At 35.3% G+C, this 17,130-nt stretch overlaps 1 protein-coding gene across 1 annotated transcript; it reads right to left on the bottom strand.

Annotated features, from left to right (window-relative positions):
* Window positions 1-43: 43 nt before the first annotated feature.
* LOC129438190 (galectin-5) lies at window positions 44-3,653 on the bottom strand. The gene is made up of 4 exons (XM_055196824.2): window positions 3,493-3,653; window positions 2,712-2,800; window positions 2,478-2,631; window positions 44-757 (listed from the first exon to the last, which is right to left on the bottom strand). The coding sequence occupies exons 1-4, from the start codon at window positions 3,508-3,510 to the stop codon at window positions 608-610; spliced, it is 411 nt and encodes a 136-aa protein (XP_055052799.2). The 5' UTR covers window positions 3,511-3,653; the 3' UTR covers window positions 44-607.
* Between the last annotated feature and the right edge of the window lie 13,477 nt (window positions 3,654-17,130).

Raw genomic sequence — 17,130 nt, 5'->3', positions numbered from 1 at the left:
GCCTGAACAAGAAAAATGTCAAATTAAACTGAAATATAGTTTATTTTTGTGATTTGGGTAAAACACAGAGACATGACACATATGCATACAAGAAAAAAAAATATTACATGAATGTATTGTTAATTGTATTACACAGTTTGTAATGTAAGCCTAAGCACAGCCAACATACACATTTTTTTACTTATGTTCTTGTGATCCAGTACCCCTAGATATATAATCTAATTTATCAAATGTTATAGTTGTTTTAATGATTGCAACAAACCACAGATTTTTTTTCAACATTATAAATATCAATCAACTTAAGATTAACAAGCAACATATTAATAAACTTTTTTCAAACACATGAGGAATAAAAAAAATTGAATGTACTTTGAGCATTGAGTAAACATTTCATTAAGTTTAGTAACTTTATTTTTTATTAATTATTTTTTTTTATTAATTTCATTATTTAGTGAACAGCATATTGCAATGCCTTCCAGGGTCTCAGCTTTATGGCCCTTCTCATACCTTCTACCTTTCTAATTATGAAAATAACATTGAGCTCAATAACCAAGCAAATTGAGCAAAAATTAACAGCTCTAGGTGGCTTAAAGACCTTAAACTCCTGTTAGGCTGCCTGCACACAAGTCAACTGTGCATCCCCTAAAACCTCAAATACATCAATTTCATTTAATTTCTGGAAGCGATATGCGTAAGTGAATGCATGTTTGCCATCCACTGACACGTCGAAATTATTGGAAGCACAATAAATGGTTATCTGAAACAAACAATAAAAGACAACTTTAACAACTATCAACCTCTTATAAAATTAGTGTCAAACATTACGGTATGCAACACAAACTTAACTGTAATGTGACCTGCTGCAGTCTAAGATTATGGAAAGGGTTATATATAATCAAATTGAAAATTATATTGCTAAAAATAGTATTTTGTATGCTTTACAATCGGGGTTCAGACCCTTACATTCCACTGAAACCTGTATAATACATCTGACTGACAGCATAAGGAAAGCAGTAGATAAAGGAGACTTCTGTGGGATGGTTATGCTGGACCTGCAGAAGGCTTTTGATACCATAGATCATGAAATTTTAATATACAAATTAAAGGCAATTGGGTTTGATAAAAATTCTCTTAAGTGGGTTCAATCTTATTTAAAAGATAGGAAGCAACAAGTTGATATTAAGGGTACATTATCCGATCCCTTATTTATTAATTGTGGTGTGCCTCAGGGGAGCCTATTAGGACCGTTGTTTTTCCTTTTATACATAAATGATTTAAAGGTAGCGTGTCCTGAGGAACTCTTTCTTTATGCTGACGATGTAGCAATTGTGGTTGCCCATCGAGATAAAGAGATGGTGGAGAAAACAATGTCTTTACAGTTAGAGGAGATTTCAAAATGGTTTTTAGATAATAAGTTATTTTTACACTTAGGTAAAACGGACGCTATTCTTTTTGCTTCCAAAATGAAATTAAATAAACAGGGTAGTTTTGTAGTTAAAAGTAACGACATGATTTTGGAGTCAAAAAGTGTAGTACAATATTTGGGCTGCTTTATAGATAATAAACTAACAGGTGATTATATGGCTAGTAAAATGATTGCAAAGATTTGTGGGAAGGTGAAGTTTTTAGCTAGGCAAGCTAACTTACTGGACACTTATTCTTTAAGATTATTGGCAAATGCTTTGGTACAACCTCATTTTGATTATGCATCATCATTTTGGTACAGTAGTTGTTCACAGAGATGGAAAAATAAATTACAAAAGTCTCAAAACAAATTAGTCAGAACAATCCTAAAAATGCACCCGCGTACACACATAAATAATGATTGTTTTAAAGAGTTGGGTCTTCTGAATGTCGAAAAAAGAGTGATATTTTTAAAATTGGGTATGTCGCGTAAAATTTTAAATAATATGGTTCCAAAATATTTAGTAAATTATTATAATATGGTGAGAACCCAACATCTATACAATACTAGGGGCAGGGATTTTAACATATATCCTTGTGGATTTAAAAGTTTAGTAGGGAAAAATTCATTTTTATATACTAGTGCTATGGCATGGAATAAACTGTCTACATCTATAAAGAACATAACAGAGCTGAAGCATTTTAAAAGGGTATTGAAAAAGTGGTTGATGGAAGATACTGTATGACAAATGTGTTAATGTTTGCAGTGTTATTGTATATGATGTAAAGTGAACTTAGGAGAAACGTTTGTAGTCTCTGTCATCTGTGGGGTTTTGCATTATTTCTGCTAATTGCCTATATGCTTTATTTACAGCGAGGACCACAATGGAAATAAGCCTTAGGCTTTTTTGTGTCTATATCCTCGGCAGTTTTTTTAAGTGTATGGGATAATTGTTATTTTATACATTTTTATGAAATTCTGTCAAATAAATTTCAATTCAATTCAATTCAACAGGCGCAAAGTTAATTAAAAAAGAATATGTTCAAAAATCATGAGGATCAAGTCTGCCTACCTCAAAGGGTTGACCTTTTACAAATGGCACGGATGTAGAATTTTCTTCTTTACCCCACTGACCATCCCAAGTGTTGCACACTACTTTATTCTGATCAAAACGGGGATTGTAGAGAAATGCAATCCCAAATCTGTGGCGTAGACTGAACTGTATTCTGGTATAGAATGAAGGAGAGGAGAGACATTAATATAACATTAATAACTAAATATTTTAAACATGTCTATTCTTCTTTACCTATAAGGATTGGGGTTGACAACGCCTCGAATAAAGAAGCTTTTGCCAGGTTGTAGTCCACCATCGATGATGCTTTTATATGGGAGTTTCTGAATATGGGTAAATGCAATTTAAGATATTTATTTAAGATCTAAGAAAATAATATATTTCCTTGTTAGCACATTTTTAATACTTAAAAAAAAAAAATGTTTAATTCAAGGTGACTTTTCAAAGTGACATATAAAAAAGCATATTAGGAATTTGCCAGAAAGCCTGATCTAGACAAGATATCCTCAAAATAAACAAAATATTAACATGAATATTTCACTGTGGCACAGGTTCATAAAGATGAGCGCAGACAATATTTTGAAACAGAAGATATAATCTCATCTGTGTCTGATGCTGGTTAACCAAAATAAATAATTAATTTAGGAAGCAACACTTAAAAAAAATCCTGAGCCAAAAATTAAGAACAAAGATGGGAAATTACTGTATGACATCAACATTAATGCCGCATTCTTAGCTTAAAAAAGTATACACCCTGAACAGTACAACCCTGTAAAAGTTCTTTGCTGCCTTAAATTTCTAAGTTTGTTCATTTTTTAAGTTGAAATAGCTTAACTTATAGCAAATAATTTGTAGTTAAGATAAACAGTAAGTTGAAATGATTGGTGAAATCAAGTTTATTAAACTAAAAATTAAGACAGCAAAGAATTTGTTTTGAAGTATAAAAAATACGTTTTTTGTCCATAACAACACCGTAAGATTAATTCTTTTTTAAGTTGATAGAAAAATCACTTACAATGTTTTCACTTGCCATTCTGCAAATGTAGCTATTGTTTCACAATATGTCTGTAAATGGATCTATAACTGTTATGGCAATTTGGCAAATGGTTGGATCTATATATGGCGAATGGTTGAATAAGCCCACCCATAGAGCAATAGTTATCTTATCTTATATATTATATTATATTCCTGTTAAGATAAGCAAGGTACAAAGATAAGATCCATGTAATTCCAAGGAACCCTCTCTGAATGATGTAGGGGTTGGGCTTATTCAGTCACAACATCAGATATGGTGCAATGCCATCAATTCAAATGACTGGATTAAATCCAACATCAGGAAACACCTATTTGTGAAGCATCTATTTTTATAATCACTGACAGCAATTTGAAGCCTTTATTGCAGCAATTCAGTCATTTATTTTATATTTTACTTTTGTACATTCAAATAAGTACTGATGACTCCACTATGCTGTATCACGAATTTACGTCCCTGTAGTCACATAAATTTGTGAGTCTTTTCGCCTGAACTTGTCACACATTTCTGTTTACGTGTCATTGTCACGTATTTGTTAACTGTTTTGTCTTATTTTCTTACCATTGTCGCTTCGGTTTAGGGTTTGATTTACATAAAATGACCCAAACCCAACTCTAACCCTAATGCCAGGCAACAATGGTTTAAAAATCATAAAATAAAAAAAAGAAATCATGAAATAAAATAATATCTGAACTGCCACTTAAAATGAGAAAGAAAATGAGATGGAGTTTATTATTTATTGTTTTCCAGTAAGTGATAAGGAATTAAAAGTTTTTGGAATAACTCTAATCTCAATATAAGGTTGTACTCCAAGGCTTGTATATGGGAACGTCTGATTATATGTAAGATATTTTCCTATTTTGATACTTTAAAAGTCTGTATACTCTAAAAATGTATCCTGATAAAGATAAGAGAAAAGACACAATATACAGAGAAGAAATGAATAAAAGACGATAAATTCAAGACTGTCTTCCTCCAAAAAACGACCCTGTAGGTCGTATGTGCAATCTGCTTATTACGACCTAATGTTACGTTTTAAAGTTTTAGCGCCCTCTAGCGTCCCTTTAAATAACTACAATATCGTTTGTCATGAAATGCCTTTTGACTGTCCTTACCAATCAAAATACTATTCGTTTTATCATTGTATTTAATCAAGTTTTTACTTAATACAGCAGAATGAGTTGTGTATTTAAAATTTATTTAAATGTATTTTTATGTATTTGATGTGCTTAAAAAAACATCTTGGAAAAAAATTAGCCACATCAAAAACTCGACTCCGAGTAATTGTTCTCCAGACCATCATAAAGCAATGAAGAGAGGAAGTAGTTTGCCAAATAATTTGTCAAACCCTCATCTCGAGTCGTGAGAATAAACTGATTAGGTTGTGGGTTATTTTGACAGCATATGGGAAAAAGGTTTTAGTACACTTCTTAAACCCTAACCAAATAATTAAGTTAAACCCAGTACACTTGAAATTGTGACTTAACATATTGTTACAAAACATATTAATATGATAACATATATAACACTAAATTGAACAATACTGTGTTATGTGTTTTTTAATTCATTAATTATTTTATTTCAATTAAGGATTGTATTAAACACTGACCATTACTTTATTCATTATTTCTGCTATGCAGGCTAATTTTTTTTAAATGTAATCATTTTAAATTTTATAAACGTGGTGCTTTATGAATATGTAATTGGACAAATTTCCAAATTGTGATTTTGTTTAGAGACAAAATAATTAGGTTAATCATTGTCTGTCTCCATTAGTTTAGTCAGTGGCGGATTTAAAAAATTGGGGGCCCCCATCCGATTTATAAAATAAATTTTTTTTTTACTCCATACACACAAAGTGTAGCACTACACAAACTAATAGAGAATAAGTCAAGATAAGATAAGGTAAAGATAAGATCCAGTGTAATTCCAAGGAACCCTCTCTGAATGATGTAGGGTTTGGGCTAATTCAATCACAACATCAGATATAGTGCAATGACGCCAATTCAATTATTAATACTTTGCTATCAAAGTTTATTGAAAGTGGGCGAAATCTGTTTTAGCACCTTTGAAACACCCAAGCATTTTATTGTTTATGATCACTGACAGCACTTTGATATTGCTAATAAAGCCTATTGCAGCAATTCGGTCATTTATTTTATACTTTTGTTTTGTATGTAAAGTACTGATGACTTGCTGTACACATACTATCTAAAATGAGCTCACACAAAACGTCAAGACCAAAGTGTGACTCATTTTTCATTGCTTTTAGACGAAATGCATTCAGTGATCACATTTTTCAAAATGTATGAACTCTTTATTTGGTTTCATACTCCACAACCTGCAAAACATATATATTTTCATCACATTTTCAAATGCTACATGGGGCAATAATTTAAAATAATATCTGAACTGCCACCTAAAGGTGTAAATGAGTGTAAAATGAGCCTCTCCAGGACCCAGGCCAGGAAACAGACAGATCGGCTTACCCCTCTGTCTGTTAGCTGCCTTGACATGTCAAGAACTCGCATATCTCAGCACATAAAGTTTGTATTACCAGAGTATCAACACATTTCGACTGTGTCTGTTCCTCGAACAAAGAAATACAGAGCGCTGTTTAACTCGTCTCGCACAAATCTTGTTAATATAAAAATAGGAAACAGTACATCAGCAGATGAAACTCAAACGTTAAAAATCGGCCTTCTTAACAATAGATTGCTTACTAAAAAAGAACTTGTGCTCTGCTTAACAGAAACATGGCTGAAAACAGACGATTACATTAGTTTATATGAACACACCCCACAAGACACAAACCTCGCTTAAAGGGGAGAAGAGGTGGTGTAGCAACAATCTATAATAAAATATTTAAAGTAAACAAAACAATGCTGTTAAAGGAATAGTCTACTCATTTTCAATATTAAAATATGTTATTACCTTAACTAAGAATTGTTGATACATCCCTCTATCATCTGTGTCCGTGCACGTAAGCGCTGGAGCACGCTGCGACGCTTCGATAGCATTTAGCTTAGCCCCATTCATTCAATGGTACCATTTAGAGATAAAGTTAGAAGTGACCAAACACATCAACGTTTTTCCTATTTAAGACGAGTAGTTATACGAGCAAGTTTGGTGGTACAAAATAAAACGTAGCGCTTTTCTAAGCGGATTTAAAAGAGGAACTATATTTTATGGCGTAATAGCACTTTTGGGAGTACTTCCACTCGCCTGAAAAGTCCGCTCCTCTTCTCACTCTCATAATGGGAGAGGGAGGGTGTTACTGCGCCGAGTCGAACTACTACTAAAATCGGACTTTTTCCATATTTAAGTGCTATGATTGTGTCCCCAGTGCTTCTATCAACCTAGAAAATGTGAAAAAGCTCAACCCAGTAAATTAGTTCTGGTAAACCATTCTCTACAAGCACATGAAAAAAATAGGTTGTTGAAATTTGGCTCTCCTTATGATGTCATAAGGAGCTCTTATTATAATAATACCGCCCCTTTATCTGCACTATCCAATCACAGCACTGCCATTTAGTGCAAAGAAAGGAGAGAGAGAGAGAGAGAGAGAGAGAGAGAGAGAGAGAGAGAGAGAGAGAGAGAGAGAGAGAGAGAGAGAGAATGACAATAATTGTTAGCACAATTGAGTTTTTTTAATCCACTCATTTGCATTTAAAAGGACACACCCAAAACGGCACATTTTTGCACAAACCTACAAAGTGGCAATTATCTGTGGGGTATTTTGAGCTAAAACTTTACATTTGTGCTCTGGGAACACCAAAGATTTATTTTACCTCTTAAAAAAGTCTTGGGCATGGTCCCTTTAACTTTTAATATTACAATAATATTACACACAGGAAACCATGGTTATTTATTATAGCAGTTTGTGTAGTTTCCTGGTTTTATGGAGGAACTTCAAGCCATGTGGGTGGTTCCTCTTTGATCATTACCTTGTGCTTTTTACACCGTATCCTCACTTAGAGATTTGGTGATCAGTCTTGAATAGCCGAAGCTGCAGGTCAGAATGGCATTTAATCAACAACAGCCGCTTTACAACCCGGTAAAAAAATAATTTCTTCAATAATGCAATATTTTACTGTTAAATCATTGGAGGACTTCTCATAAATATTTTTACTTGTCTTTCACTGAGTTCTCTCTCAGTACACTCTCACAAACACTGTATTTTTTTTTACTTTTACAGAAAAAAAAAGGTCTGCGCTTCTACCTCCACCTAGAGCCTGTTATTTGGTTGGCAAAACCCACCGCTCCCGGTTCATTTGTTCCAATCAGCGCAGGGCTGTGTAAAATCTGCCTGTCAATCACAGTTCCTGCACACACCACAGATCCACCCTCCCCCCTCGCGCGCGTTACAATATCACATGCATCCGCCTGAAGTACACAGGTGTTACACAGGACTTAATAGTACTGTGCTTCACTTTAGGAAACACCATAAAGAAAGATTTCAGTTTATTCGGTCATTAAAGAAGGTCGATCACAAAGACTTTTCTATAGCAGGTATTTTAGGTATTCTATATGATTACATCATTAAGTTTATAAAAGAAACAAAGCTAAGCAAAATAATTTAGATTTATTAAGAATTTTCTCTCTTTTTTCTTTTTTTCTTTCTTTTTTCCTCACTTATAATCTCATAAGCATGTATCTTGTTCCACACTCAGTTAGAGGTGGTTATGCACCTACAAGTTGGTTTGACAATCACCAACGCTGAAAAAAATTATTAATTCAATTTACTAAACTTTTTTAAGGTAAGTGGTCACAATCAATTTATTTAAGCTACATTTAAACAAAAACTATTAGAAAAACAAAACAAAAAACTTTTTTGCAATTCGCAATCTCACCACCAGATGCCGCTAAAACCAACACTCCCTTAAAGCAGTTTTAACAAACATTAGATTACAAAAGATGCATTACTGATCTTGTTTTGCCTGAAGATGCACGCCATTTTGTGCATCTTTAGACAAAACAAGATCAGTCACATATTTTAAGTTAAGTCAGGCCCAGCTAACAGAAAAAAGTTCTAAGAATGTTCCCTGAAAGTTTTCTTGACATTCTAAGAACGTTTTTGTGTTGTCTGAACGTTAGAGGAATGTTTCATTTTACCAACGTTATGACAATGTCATGTTTTAATGTTCACAGAATGTTTAAAACAACAACTGTTTATTATATTGACTTATCTATAAATCCAGCATAAATCTGAAACGCACGCACGCACGCACACACACGCACACGCACACACACACACACACACACACACACACACACACACACACACACACACACACACACACACACACACACACACACACACACACACACACACATTTGTGCGCACACACAGACACACACACTTACATTTCTATGGCATTTTGTAAAAACAGATAGGCCTATTTCAAAATGCATCAAAAACTATAAAAAATGACTATTTGAAATAATATTTATTTTTAATATCCTTTCTAATGTTTATATAAACATAAATTTACACAATTTATCAAAAAGTAATGATTTGAGCAGTTGTCCATATCCAGGAAAATGAATGGGTCTCTATGGGAATCTGCCAGTCTAAATGACACTAATTCTTTTATGTTTTTTTCTCAAAACCGATGCCTAAATTCAACACCTCACACCTATATCAATATCTAAAAACTATTTAAATAAAATTTAGATAATAATTTTTATAAAAATGTGATAATTTTCAGGCAAGCCAATGGTGTAGTTGAGGATTTTAGTAGTATAACACGTACAAAAGTACTTCAAATCTCTCAAAACACAGCTTTATTGTATAGATGAGAAGTAAACAAAAAATTATATATTTGTATTATTGAAAATGTATATTTTTCTTACAATTATGCTTTCAATTTTGGGGTACATGTTTATGAACATATCATGTTTAATTTGGAGCAGCCCTTTTTATATGGTTTTTGCTCATATAGTCTCCATTTAAAGTGCTGTATACTTTCGCAGACATATTTCAGTGAAATCACTTTTCAAATGCATCAAATACAGTTTTGGCAAGGGATTGCAACCTTTTTTTAATGATGTTTTATTAGGCTTTGTCCGCACGAAGCCGGTGCATTCCCTATCCAATCATTTTTTTCCCTTGTTATAAAAAAATAATTCGTAAACACGAAACCACAGAAACCGACTGAAAGCGGTGTAGTATATATGCCGGACCAGTATGGGGCGCTGTAATTCTGCCACAGATATACATACACGGAGAAGAAGACTTTGAGCATGCGCATAACCAACGTATGGTGTTGTCCATTATCGCTTGTTGCTCACCACAATTGCATAGAAGCAATAGATTTTGCTGTAATAAACCTAGTAGCTTTTGTAGCACGAACACAATCACGTAGTCCGCCGTTATTGTTGTTGCTGTTACGTGTGATGCTTCCGACACGTGATGTGAAGACGTTTTCGCTTCCCAAAATATACGGATTGGCTGTACACACGAAACCGCAAGGGTGTCGATTTCAGATTTATCCACTTTAGGACCCGGTTTCAAAAAATAGCGGTTTCAGTCTCCCAAAACGCCGGATCCGTCTGGATGAAACGCCAATACGATAAAAAATGTATACGTATGTAGTGATACACGTCTCCGTGTGGACAGCCCCTTAATGTAGTTTGGGAGGCACGTCAAAGAAACTACTCAAGTGCCTGCAGCTGTCTACAATCAGTAATCAACAAATACTCTTGTATCACCTACAATCAGTTATCAACATATCTAGCCAATCAGCATGAAGGCAAGCCCATATATAATCACAGTCAAACTCACTTAAAAATTTTCTACAGTCTTCAGAATACCTCCACCACCCCGTCTCCTCATTCACCAGGTTACTCTCTTTACGTAGGGGGAGATACTCTGCGTTCGGGTCCATTTCCGAGCTCAGAGCCCTCTCCCCGGACAACATGCCAAATACGTTTACAAATTGAATCTATTCAATTTATTTGTAAGTGTGTAACGATCAGCCCTATCAGCTGAGTTACAAATAGTTAAAAGGGGTCAGATCTTACTGTGTGAGGTTAAAACAATGTTAAAAGGATGACAAACAAGTGAAATGAAATTAAATAAGTGTATTTACAAGATCACAATGAACTTAAAACAACACATTAAAACTTAAGACTGTTAAAAGAAAGGAATACAAGAAAACCAAACCTAAAACAATCTAAAAGTTCAAGCGTGCTAAAAGTCCAAATGTGCAAAGTGTTCTCCAGTGTATATACAATCCAATGATAGTGTAATCCACAAAAGATGTCTGGAAGGGTAAGTCCACAATGAAAGAAACTCCTCAATCCAGCAGTGGATTAGCTTTAGCATATGCTACCCATGTGCTCTATGCTACTTCCTTTTATAGGGTTACTTCCTGTTTCCTGTCATGTGATCACTCACATGACAGGTCAACCATATCAAAATAAAAGACATACACAACAAATTAAAAGTAAGAGATAAAATGGAATAAAATGGCTAAGACTACATGTAAAACCTAGTTAAAACTCAAATATACATAAAATCATAAAAGATATATATTGAGCGGTTAAAACATGCGTCTTGTGTGGCAGTGTCACATAGTCCCCCCCCTTAGCTTACCGCCTCGGGGGAGAAACTAGTCCTTTCAAGGTACTGTCAGCCATTGTCCATCTTGTGGGTCTCCTCTTGTACGTGTGCATTAAAATGTCTTTGTGAAAAATTAGTACCTGCTAGGCCCTCCCACATCGGCACTAGCTTGCCGGAGGAATCTGTGGAAATACGTAAGAGAGGTGGGATCCAATACCAGACTGGGCATCCCTGGGTAGATGGCGCCGCTCCTCCCGGGGTCCTGAAGCACCCAGCTCTTCTGGCACGCCGCTCTCCCGGGTATTTCCTCCTTTCCGGCTTCGTGGTCTGATGGTGAGAAGTAGCTGTAGCTGGTGATGAACATTGATGTTGAGGCTGTGAATCTGGTTTGAGGCCGATGACGGCATACTCCTCGTTCTCCACACCACACCCTAGGCAGTTCTTTACAAAGGTCCAGACGTCTTTGCGGATGGTAGGCCACCAGGCCACCTCCAGGATCCTGAGGAGAGTCTTTAGTCGACAGTGATGTTTCTCCTCAGTCCTTGAATGGAGGTGCTGTATCGTCCGTTGGACCAGGGCCTGAGGGATAATGATCTGTATCCTGCCCTGGTCGTTGTCCTTCTGGATCTGACGATACAGCAGGCCCTGGTGGCTCCTCACGCTGATGTTGTTGTTCTGGGATGTGGGTGGAGAGATGGTCAGTTCCTGGAGCATGACGTCATCAACCTGCGTGCTGCTGAATGTGTCTCTGGAGAAGGGGAGAATGGAGAAGATGTAGTGGAAATCTGGCCCTGCTGATGTAGTGGCACAGAGTTCTCGGTCAGTGGCTCTGTTGAAGATTCGTGAAGTGTTCAAGGTGGTGGGACTGATGTCAGGAGGAATACCAGGGGAGATCGTGGGTGGTGCTGGGCAGGCAGTTGATGAAGGTGGGGAGACAGCGGCTTCTGGATGCTTCTTTTGTTCCAGTAGCTTTGCCCATTTCTTGTCTCGCCGTTTAAAATTATCAACCACCTCTCTTTCCAGTGTGGCCACGGCATCCTTCACAGATTCCTCCAGCTTACAAAATTTAAAATCCACAGCCTCTCTAAAACACACTTCACGGTTAAGATTACTTTCAACAGAGTCTTTAAAATCCTTTTCCAGTTTTAAAACAATACTTTTAAGATATGAAACTTCAGCACGCAACAATTTACATTCACATTTGTGTAAAACCTGTTCATCATTAAAACCAGCAGATGTTTTAAAAGAAGCAGCATTTACAGAGTTATTCATCATCTTTTAACAATTCTCAACACAGTGTTTACAATCTTAAAAGATCCCCGTACGGGCCACCACTATGTAACGATCAGCCCTATCAGCTGAGTTACAAATAGTTAAAAGGGGTCAGATCTTACTGTGTGAGGTTAAAACAATGTTAAAAGGATGACAAACAAGTGAAATGAAATTAAATAAGTGTATTTACAAGATCACAATGAACTTAAAACAACACATTAAAACTTAAGACTGTTAAAAGAAAGGAATACAAGAAAACCAAACCTAAAACAATCTAAAAGTTCAAGCGTGTTAAAAGTCCAAATGTGCAAAGTGTTCTCCAGTGTATATACAATCCAATGATAGTTTAATCCACAAAAGATGTCTGGAAGGGTAAGTCCACAATGAAAGAAACTCCTCAATCCAGCAGTGGATTAGCTTTAGCATATGCTACCCATGTGCTCTATGCTACTTCCTTTTATAGGGTTACTTCCTGTTTCCTGTCATGTGATCACTCACATGACAGGTCAACCATATCAAAATAAAAGACATACACACAAATTAAAAGTAAGAGATAAAATGGAATAAAATGGCTAAGACTACATGTAAAACCTAGTTAAAACTCAAATATACATAAAATCATAAAAGATATATATTGAGCGGTTAAAACATGCGTCTTGTGTGGCAGTGTCACAAGTGTGAACTCGTGTAAGGAAGTAAATATGACAGAGAATGCATTTAACCTTAAATGGCCCATTTTACTTGATATCACACTGAATTTATTATGTTGGCTGCAAACCAATGTTAAATTTCATAAGGTTTGCCACACAAGGCTGTCTTATCTCCAAATGCACAACTAATAAATAAAAATTATGATTTTATGATGAAAAAACGTATTATTATTATTATTATTATTATTATTTGTTTAACCATAGTTTTACTAAAAATAATGAAGTGAGATAATGGTAAATTTGTGTTACTATGCATTTACTGCAAATCTCATAAGCCCTTTTCACACAGACATTCCGAAAAATACACGGAAAATGCATCCTGGATTTTTCCGGGATCGTTTGATTTTTTTTGTTCATTCTGTCACAGTTTAAACCGTGTTTCTGTTGTCTCTGTTCTGATTGTTATCATCTGGACTTTTCACTGATTACCAATCATCACACCTGAACAGAGACAACAGAAACACGGTTTAAACCGTGACACATTCACACTGCCATGATTTGCCGGCATCTGCAAGGTCCCGGAAAGACACGTGACCTGTTTAAAGTTCAGCCCTATCTTCTATGCAGCGTCTGAAGTTTCATATTATTTATTATTTCTCTCTCCAGCAGTGCCGGTGTTGTGTCGAACTCCGTTCCCCCTATGTTTCCCTTTAGTGTAGTGCTTTTATAGCGTTTTCATCACGTTACATTTAGAAAGATTAAAGATTTGAATTGGTTATACTAAAAAGGCATAATATCATGTATTTTATAATACAATTTATTAAATATTTCATACATTTGACAGTTTTCTATTAGGGTATTTCTTTTAAAATATAGCCTGTCTTTTTCTTTTTTTTACTTTACTGGTTGTTTTAAAAATGTAATGTTTGCATACATAATTAAAAAATATTATAAATATAATATGATTCATACTGTAAAAATAATTGACTTACCATTAAGAACAATACAGATACATTACAGAAATGCACACATATACATCTCAGTAGCCATTAAAACTTTAAATATATAAATATTAAAACCTATAACGTGATAAAAACACTACACTGAAGGGAAAAATAGGGGGAACATAGGGGGAACAGACTTCGACACAACACCTGTCTTTCTTATACGCAAATTACGCAATTTGCATAGGGCCCCGCACCACTAGAGGGCCCCCTTGATCTTAAGATATTGTAAAACCATTATACCAAATCTAAATTATTATTATGTTTAATGAAAACAAGACGCTATAATTAAAATAATTTGCAAACATGCAGATGTATGCGGGTTTTTAAAAATACTTAATGATTTCTTTATTCACTGATATGTACTCGGACAACATGCAGGCCGTTTCTTAATCTGAAGGCTGCAGCCTTCAGAGGTCACATTTGTAGGCTGCTGCATGCGCCATAAAGATGTATTTCAGAATATTAACAATTATAAAGTTGACTATTATTCTTAGTTAACGGTTAATTGATATATTATGCTTATAAGTTGCAAATGAAATGCTTATTTAACTTAAATAAACCAAGCTTGATAACGTGCAGCGCGCATGCGACCTCGGTTGCAGCCTTCGCATTTAGAAACGGCCGCGTGCATGACGCAGGAGAGTGATGTGCTAACAATGCGCATATAATTATGCTCACTATTGCTTTAAAACGAAACTATCCGTCTGGAGCAGAATAAAGGAAAAAAAAGGTGAAGCAAGGGAACAAGAAAAAGGTATGTGTTTGTAATATTTTAAAGTCTTGTTAGTATTGTCAAACAAAGCAGTTGTAATGATGATGCGGAGGCAGCGGGATCCATGTGCAGATGTTTATTGTAAAAGCCGATATAAAAACAAATAAAAATCGTAAGGCAGAAGGGTAAAAAAGGTCAAGGAATAAATCCAGTAACAATAAGCAGTCCAATCCAAAACGACAGTACAGAGGGATAATCAGAGAGACAGAGGTCCAAACAAACAGGCAATGGTCACAACAGAATATCAGAATCAATATAGAGATAGAACGCTCGGTATGCAGATAGAACCATAGATAATATCTATGGATAGAACTGGCAATACTTCGCGTCTGTAGCCGTTTCCCAATGTCAAGGAAGGATCCTCGGAAGCTAGAATTTCGAGGATGCTACGTCATCGACGTCCGTCGAAGGACTGTTCCAATGTCGAGGATCCTCGAAATTTCAGCCAAGGACTGAGTCCTTCGTTCGACAAATATCCCATATACAGGAAAGGATGCAAATTTGTATCCTTCGCGCTCTTCACGCGCTGAAATCACCCACAATCCTCTGCGCGCAGCACCGAAAGCACACCTTTCAATCACGTAATGACGTAATGACGTGCACTTGCTAGCCTGTTCCATTTAACGTGTTCTCCGAATGCTTAAAAGGAGCCTCGCCTCACCTCTGAAGGAAGTGACTTGTAAGGACTAGTCCTGCCAAGGAAGTATCCTTGACATTGAGAAACGGCTTGTATGTTGCCGTAAGCTCACTGAAATGGGAAATGAACAGGAAGACGAGAGAGAAGCAGAGGGCGGCGCTCAGCTAGTACTCCGGCGATGGCTCCCTCTGCTGACGTGGCTTTACAGCAGTGTAATCTTTTCAAAATAAAAGCCTACTCACAGATTTCCAAATTCAAATTTCCATATTGTTTCGTTTGCACTTTATATGTAATTTTCAGTAAATTAATAATAATTTGTCAGTAAATAAAGTTAACAACATGTATGCACTTTAATGTGTTTGTCTTTCAGTTTGTTTAGGTTTGGTAAATGGGTAACGTTTTAAATGGTTATTTTTTACTGTATTAAGAGTATGTATTTATATTTAATTTGATTAATTAAATTAATTTAAATTTAAATCAGGTTTATTTTGTGCTTCTCACAACACATTTTAAATCAAAACAGCTTTACAGCAAATACATGTTTCATGTTAAAATGAGCAAGTTTATCAGTCAGGGTTTCAAAGTAATGTGAATATGGGAATAATATATACAGCTATAAAATATGGGGCGGTTTCCCGGACAGGGATTAGACTAGTCCTTGAATAAAATAATAGTAAGAGCTGTCAAAACTGAAAATAACTTGCACTGACTTATCTAAATACATCAGTGCCCTTTGTTTTGCCTCAAAATGTTCACAAGTAATGTTTTTAGCAAGGCATGTTTGTTAAAACTAGTTATATTTCCTAATTAAACTAAGGCCTATAGTCCTGGTTTAAGATAATCCCTGTCCGGGAAACCGCCCCTATGTGGTTAGTTAACAAATAACTAACAGCAACATTGAATGGTTTTTAAAAATGCACTGACAAGAGGGCCGTCACAAAGGTTTGCTTAGGGCCCCCCAGCATCTACACTGTAAAAAAATTCCGTAGAAACTGCAGCTGGGTTGCCGGTAATTTACCGTAGATTTAAATTTGTTTTTAACTGGCAACATTTTGTTCAAAGTTAAATGAACATTAAACATTTACAAGTATTTGTCTTTATAGAGTAAAACTAAAAAAAACAGCATCAAGCAAAACATTCTGGTAAACAAAATCTGAAGCAAAAAACAGAAAAAGGTTGATGATGATTTCTGGTTTCCAGAATGCTTTGCATGAGGCTGTTATTGTATAGTTTTATTCTGTAAAGATAAATACTTGTTAATATTTAAAATTTATTTAACTTTGAACAAATTCTTGCCAGTAAATAACATAAATGTAAATCTACGGTAAATTACCGGCAACCCAGCTGCAATGACATTGTAATTTCTACGGAATTTTTTTACAGTGTAGGATGCTCTCCAGAAACCACTCGCGTGCATTTTTGTTTATAATAAGATTATAAAGCAGCGCGTGACGCGCTGTTCTATGCTGGTAAATGATCTCCGCTTCAGAGTGGATATTTGACGAGCTCCCTGATCTCTGCTTTAATACAGTTTTCAGACATTTCTCATTGTGATTGTTAATGTGCATTTAAAACCCTCGTTTTGAGGAGCTGAACGATCTTGTTGCACTGCCAAAAATGACTTTCTCACTTAGTATTTTTGTGTTGTTTTCAGTAGAAATATCTAAAAATTCTTAAATTAAGATGCTTTTTCTTGATGAGCAAAATGGTCATCC

The sequence above is a fragment of the Misgurnus anguillicaudatus genome, chromosome 24, assembly GCF_027580225.2.
Source record: "Misgurnus anguillicaudatus chromosome 24, ASM2758022v2, whole genome shotgun sequence".
In the NCBI taxonomy this organism is placed as follows: domain Eukaryota; kingdom Metazoa; phylum Chordata; class Actinopteri; order Cypriniformes; family Cobitidae; genus Misgurnus; species Misgurnus anguillicaudatus.
The sequence above is the reverse complement of the archived record's forward strand: the minus strand, read 5'-3'. Positions and strand labels throughout refer to the sequence as shown.

Excerpts from the sequence above, each read along its gene's own strand:
- LOC129438190 (XM_055196824.2), bottom strand. Across the intron at positions 2,632-2,711 it reads GTCAACCCCAATCCTTATAG|AATACAGTTCAGTCTACGCC; the intron begins GTAAAGAAGAAT and ends ATTCTATACCAG. Across the intron at positions 758-2,477 it reads TAAAAGGTCAACCCTTTGAG|ATAACCATTTATTGTGCTTC; the intron begins GTAGGCAGACTT and ends TGTTTGTTTCAG.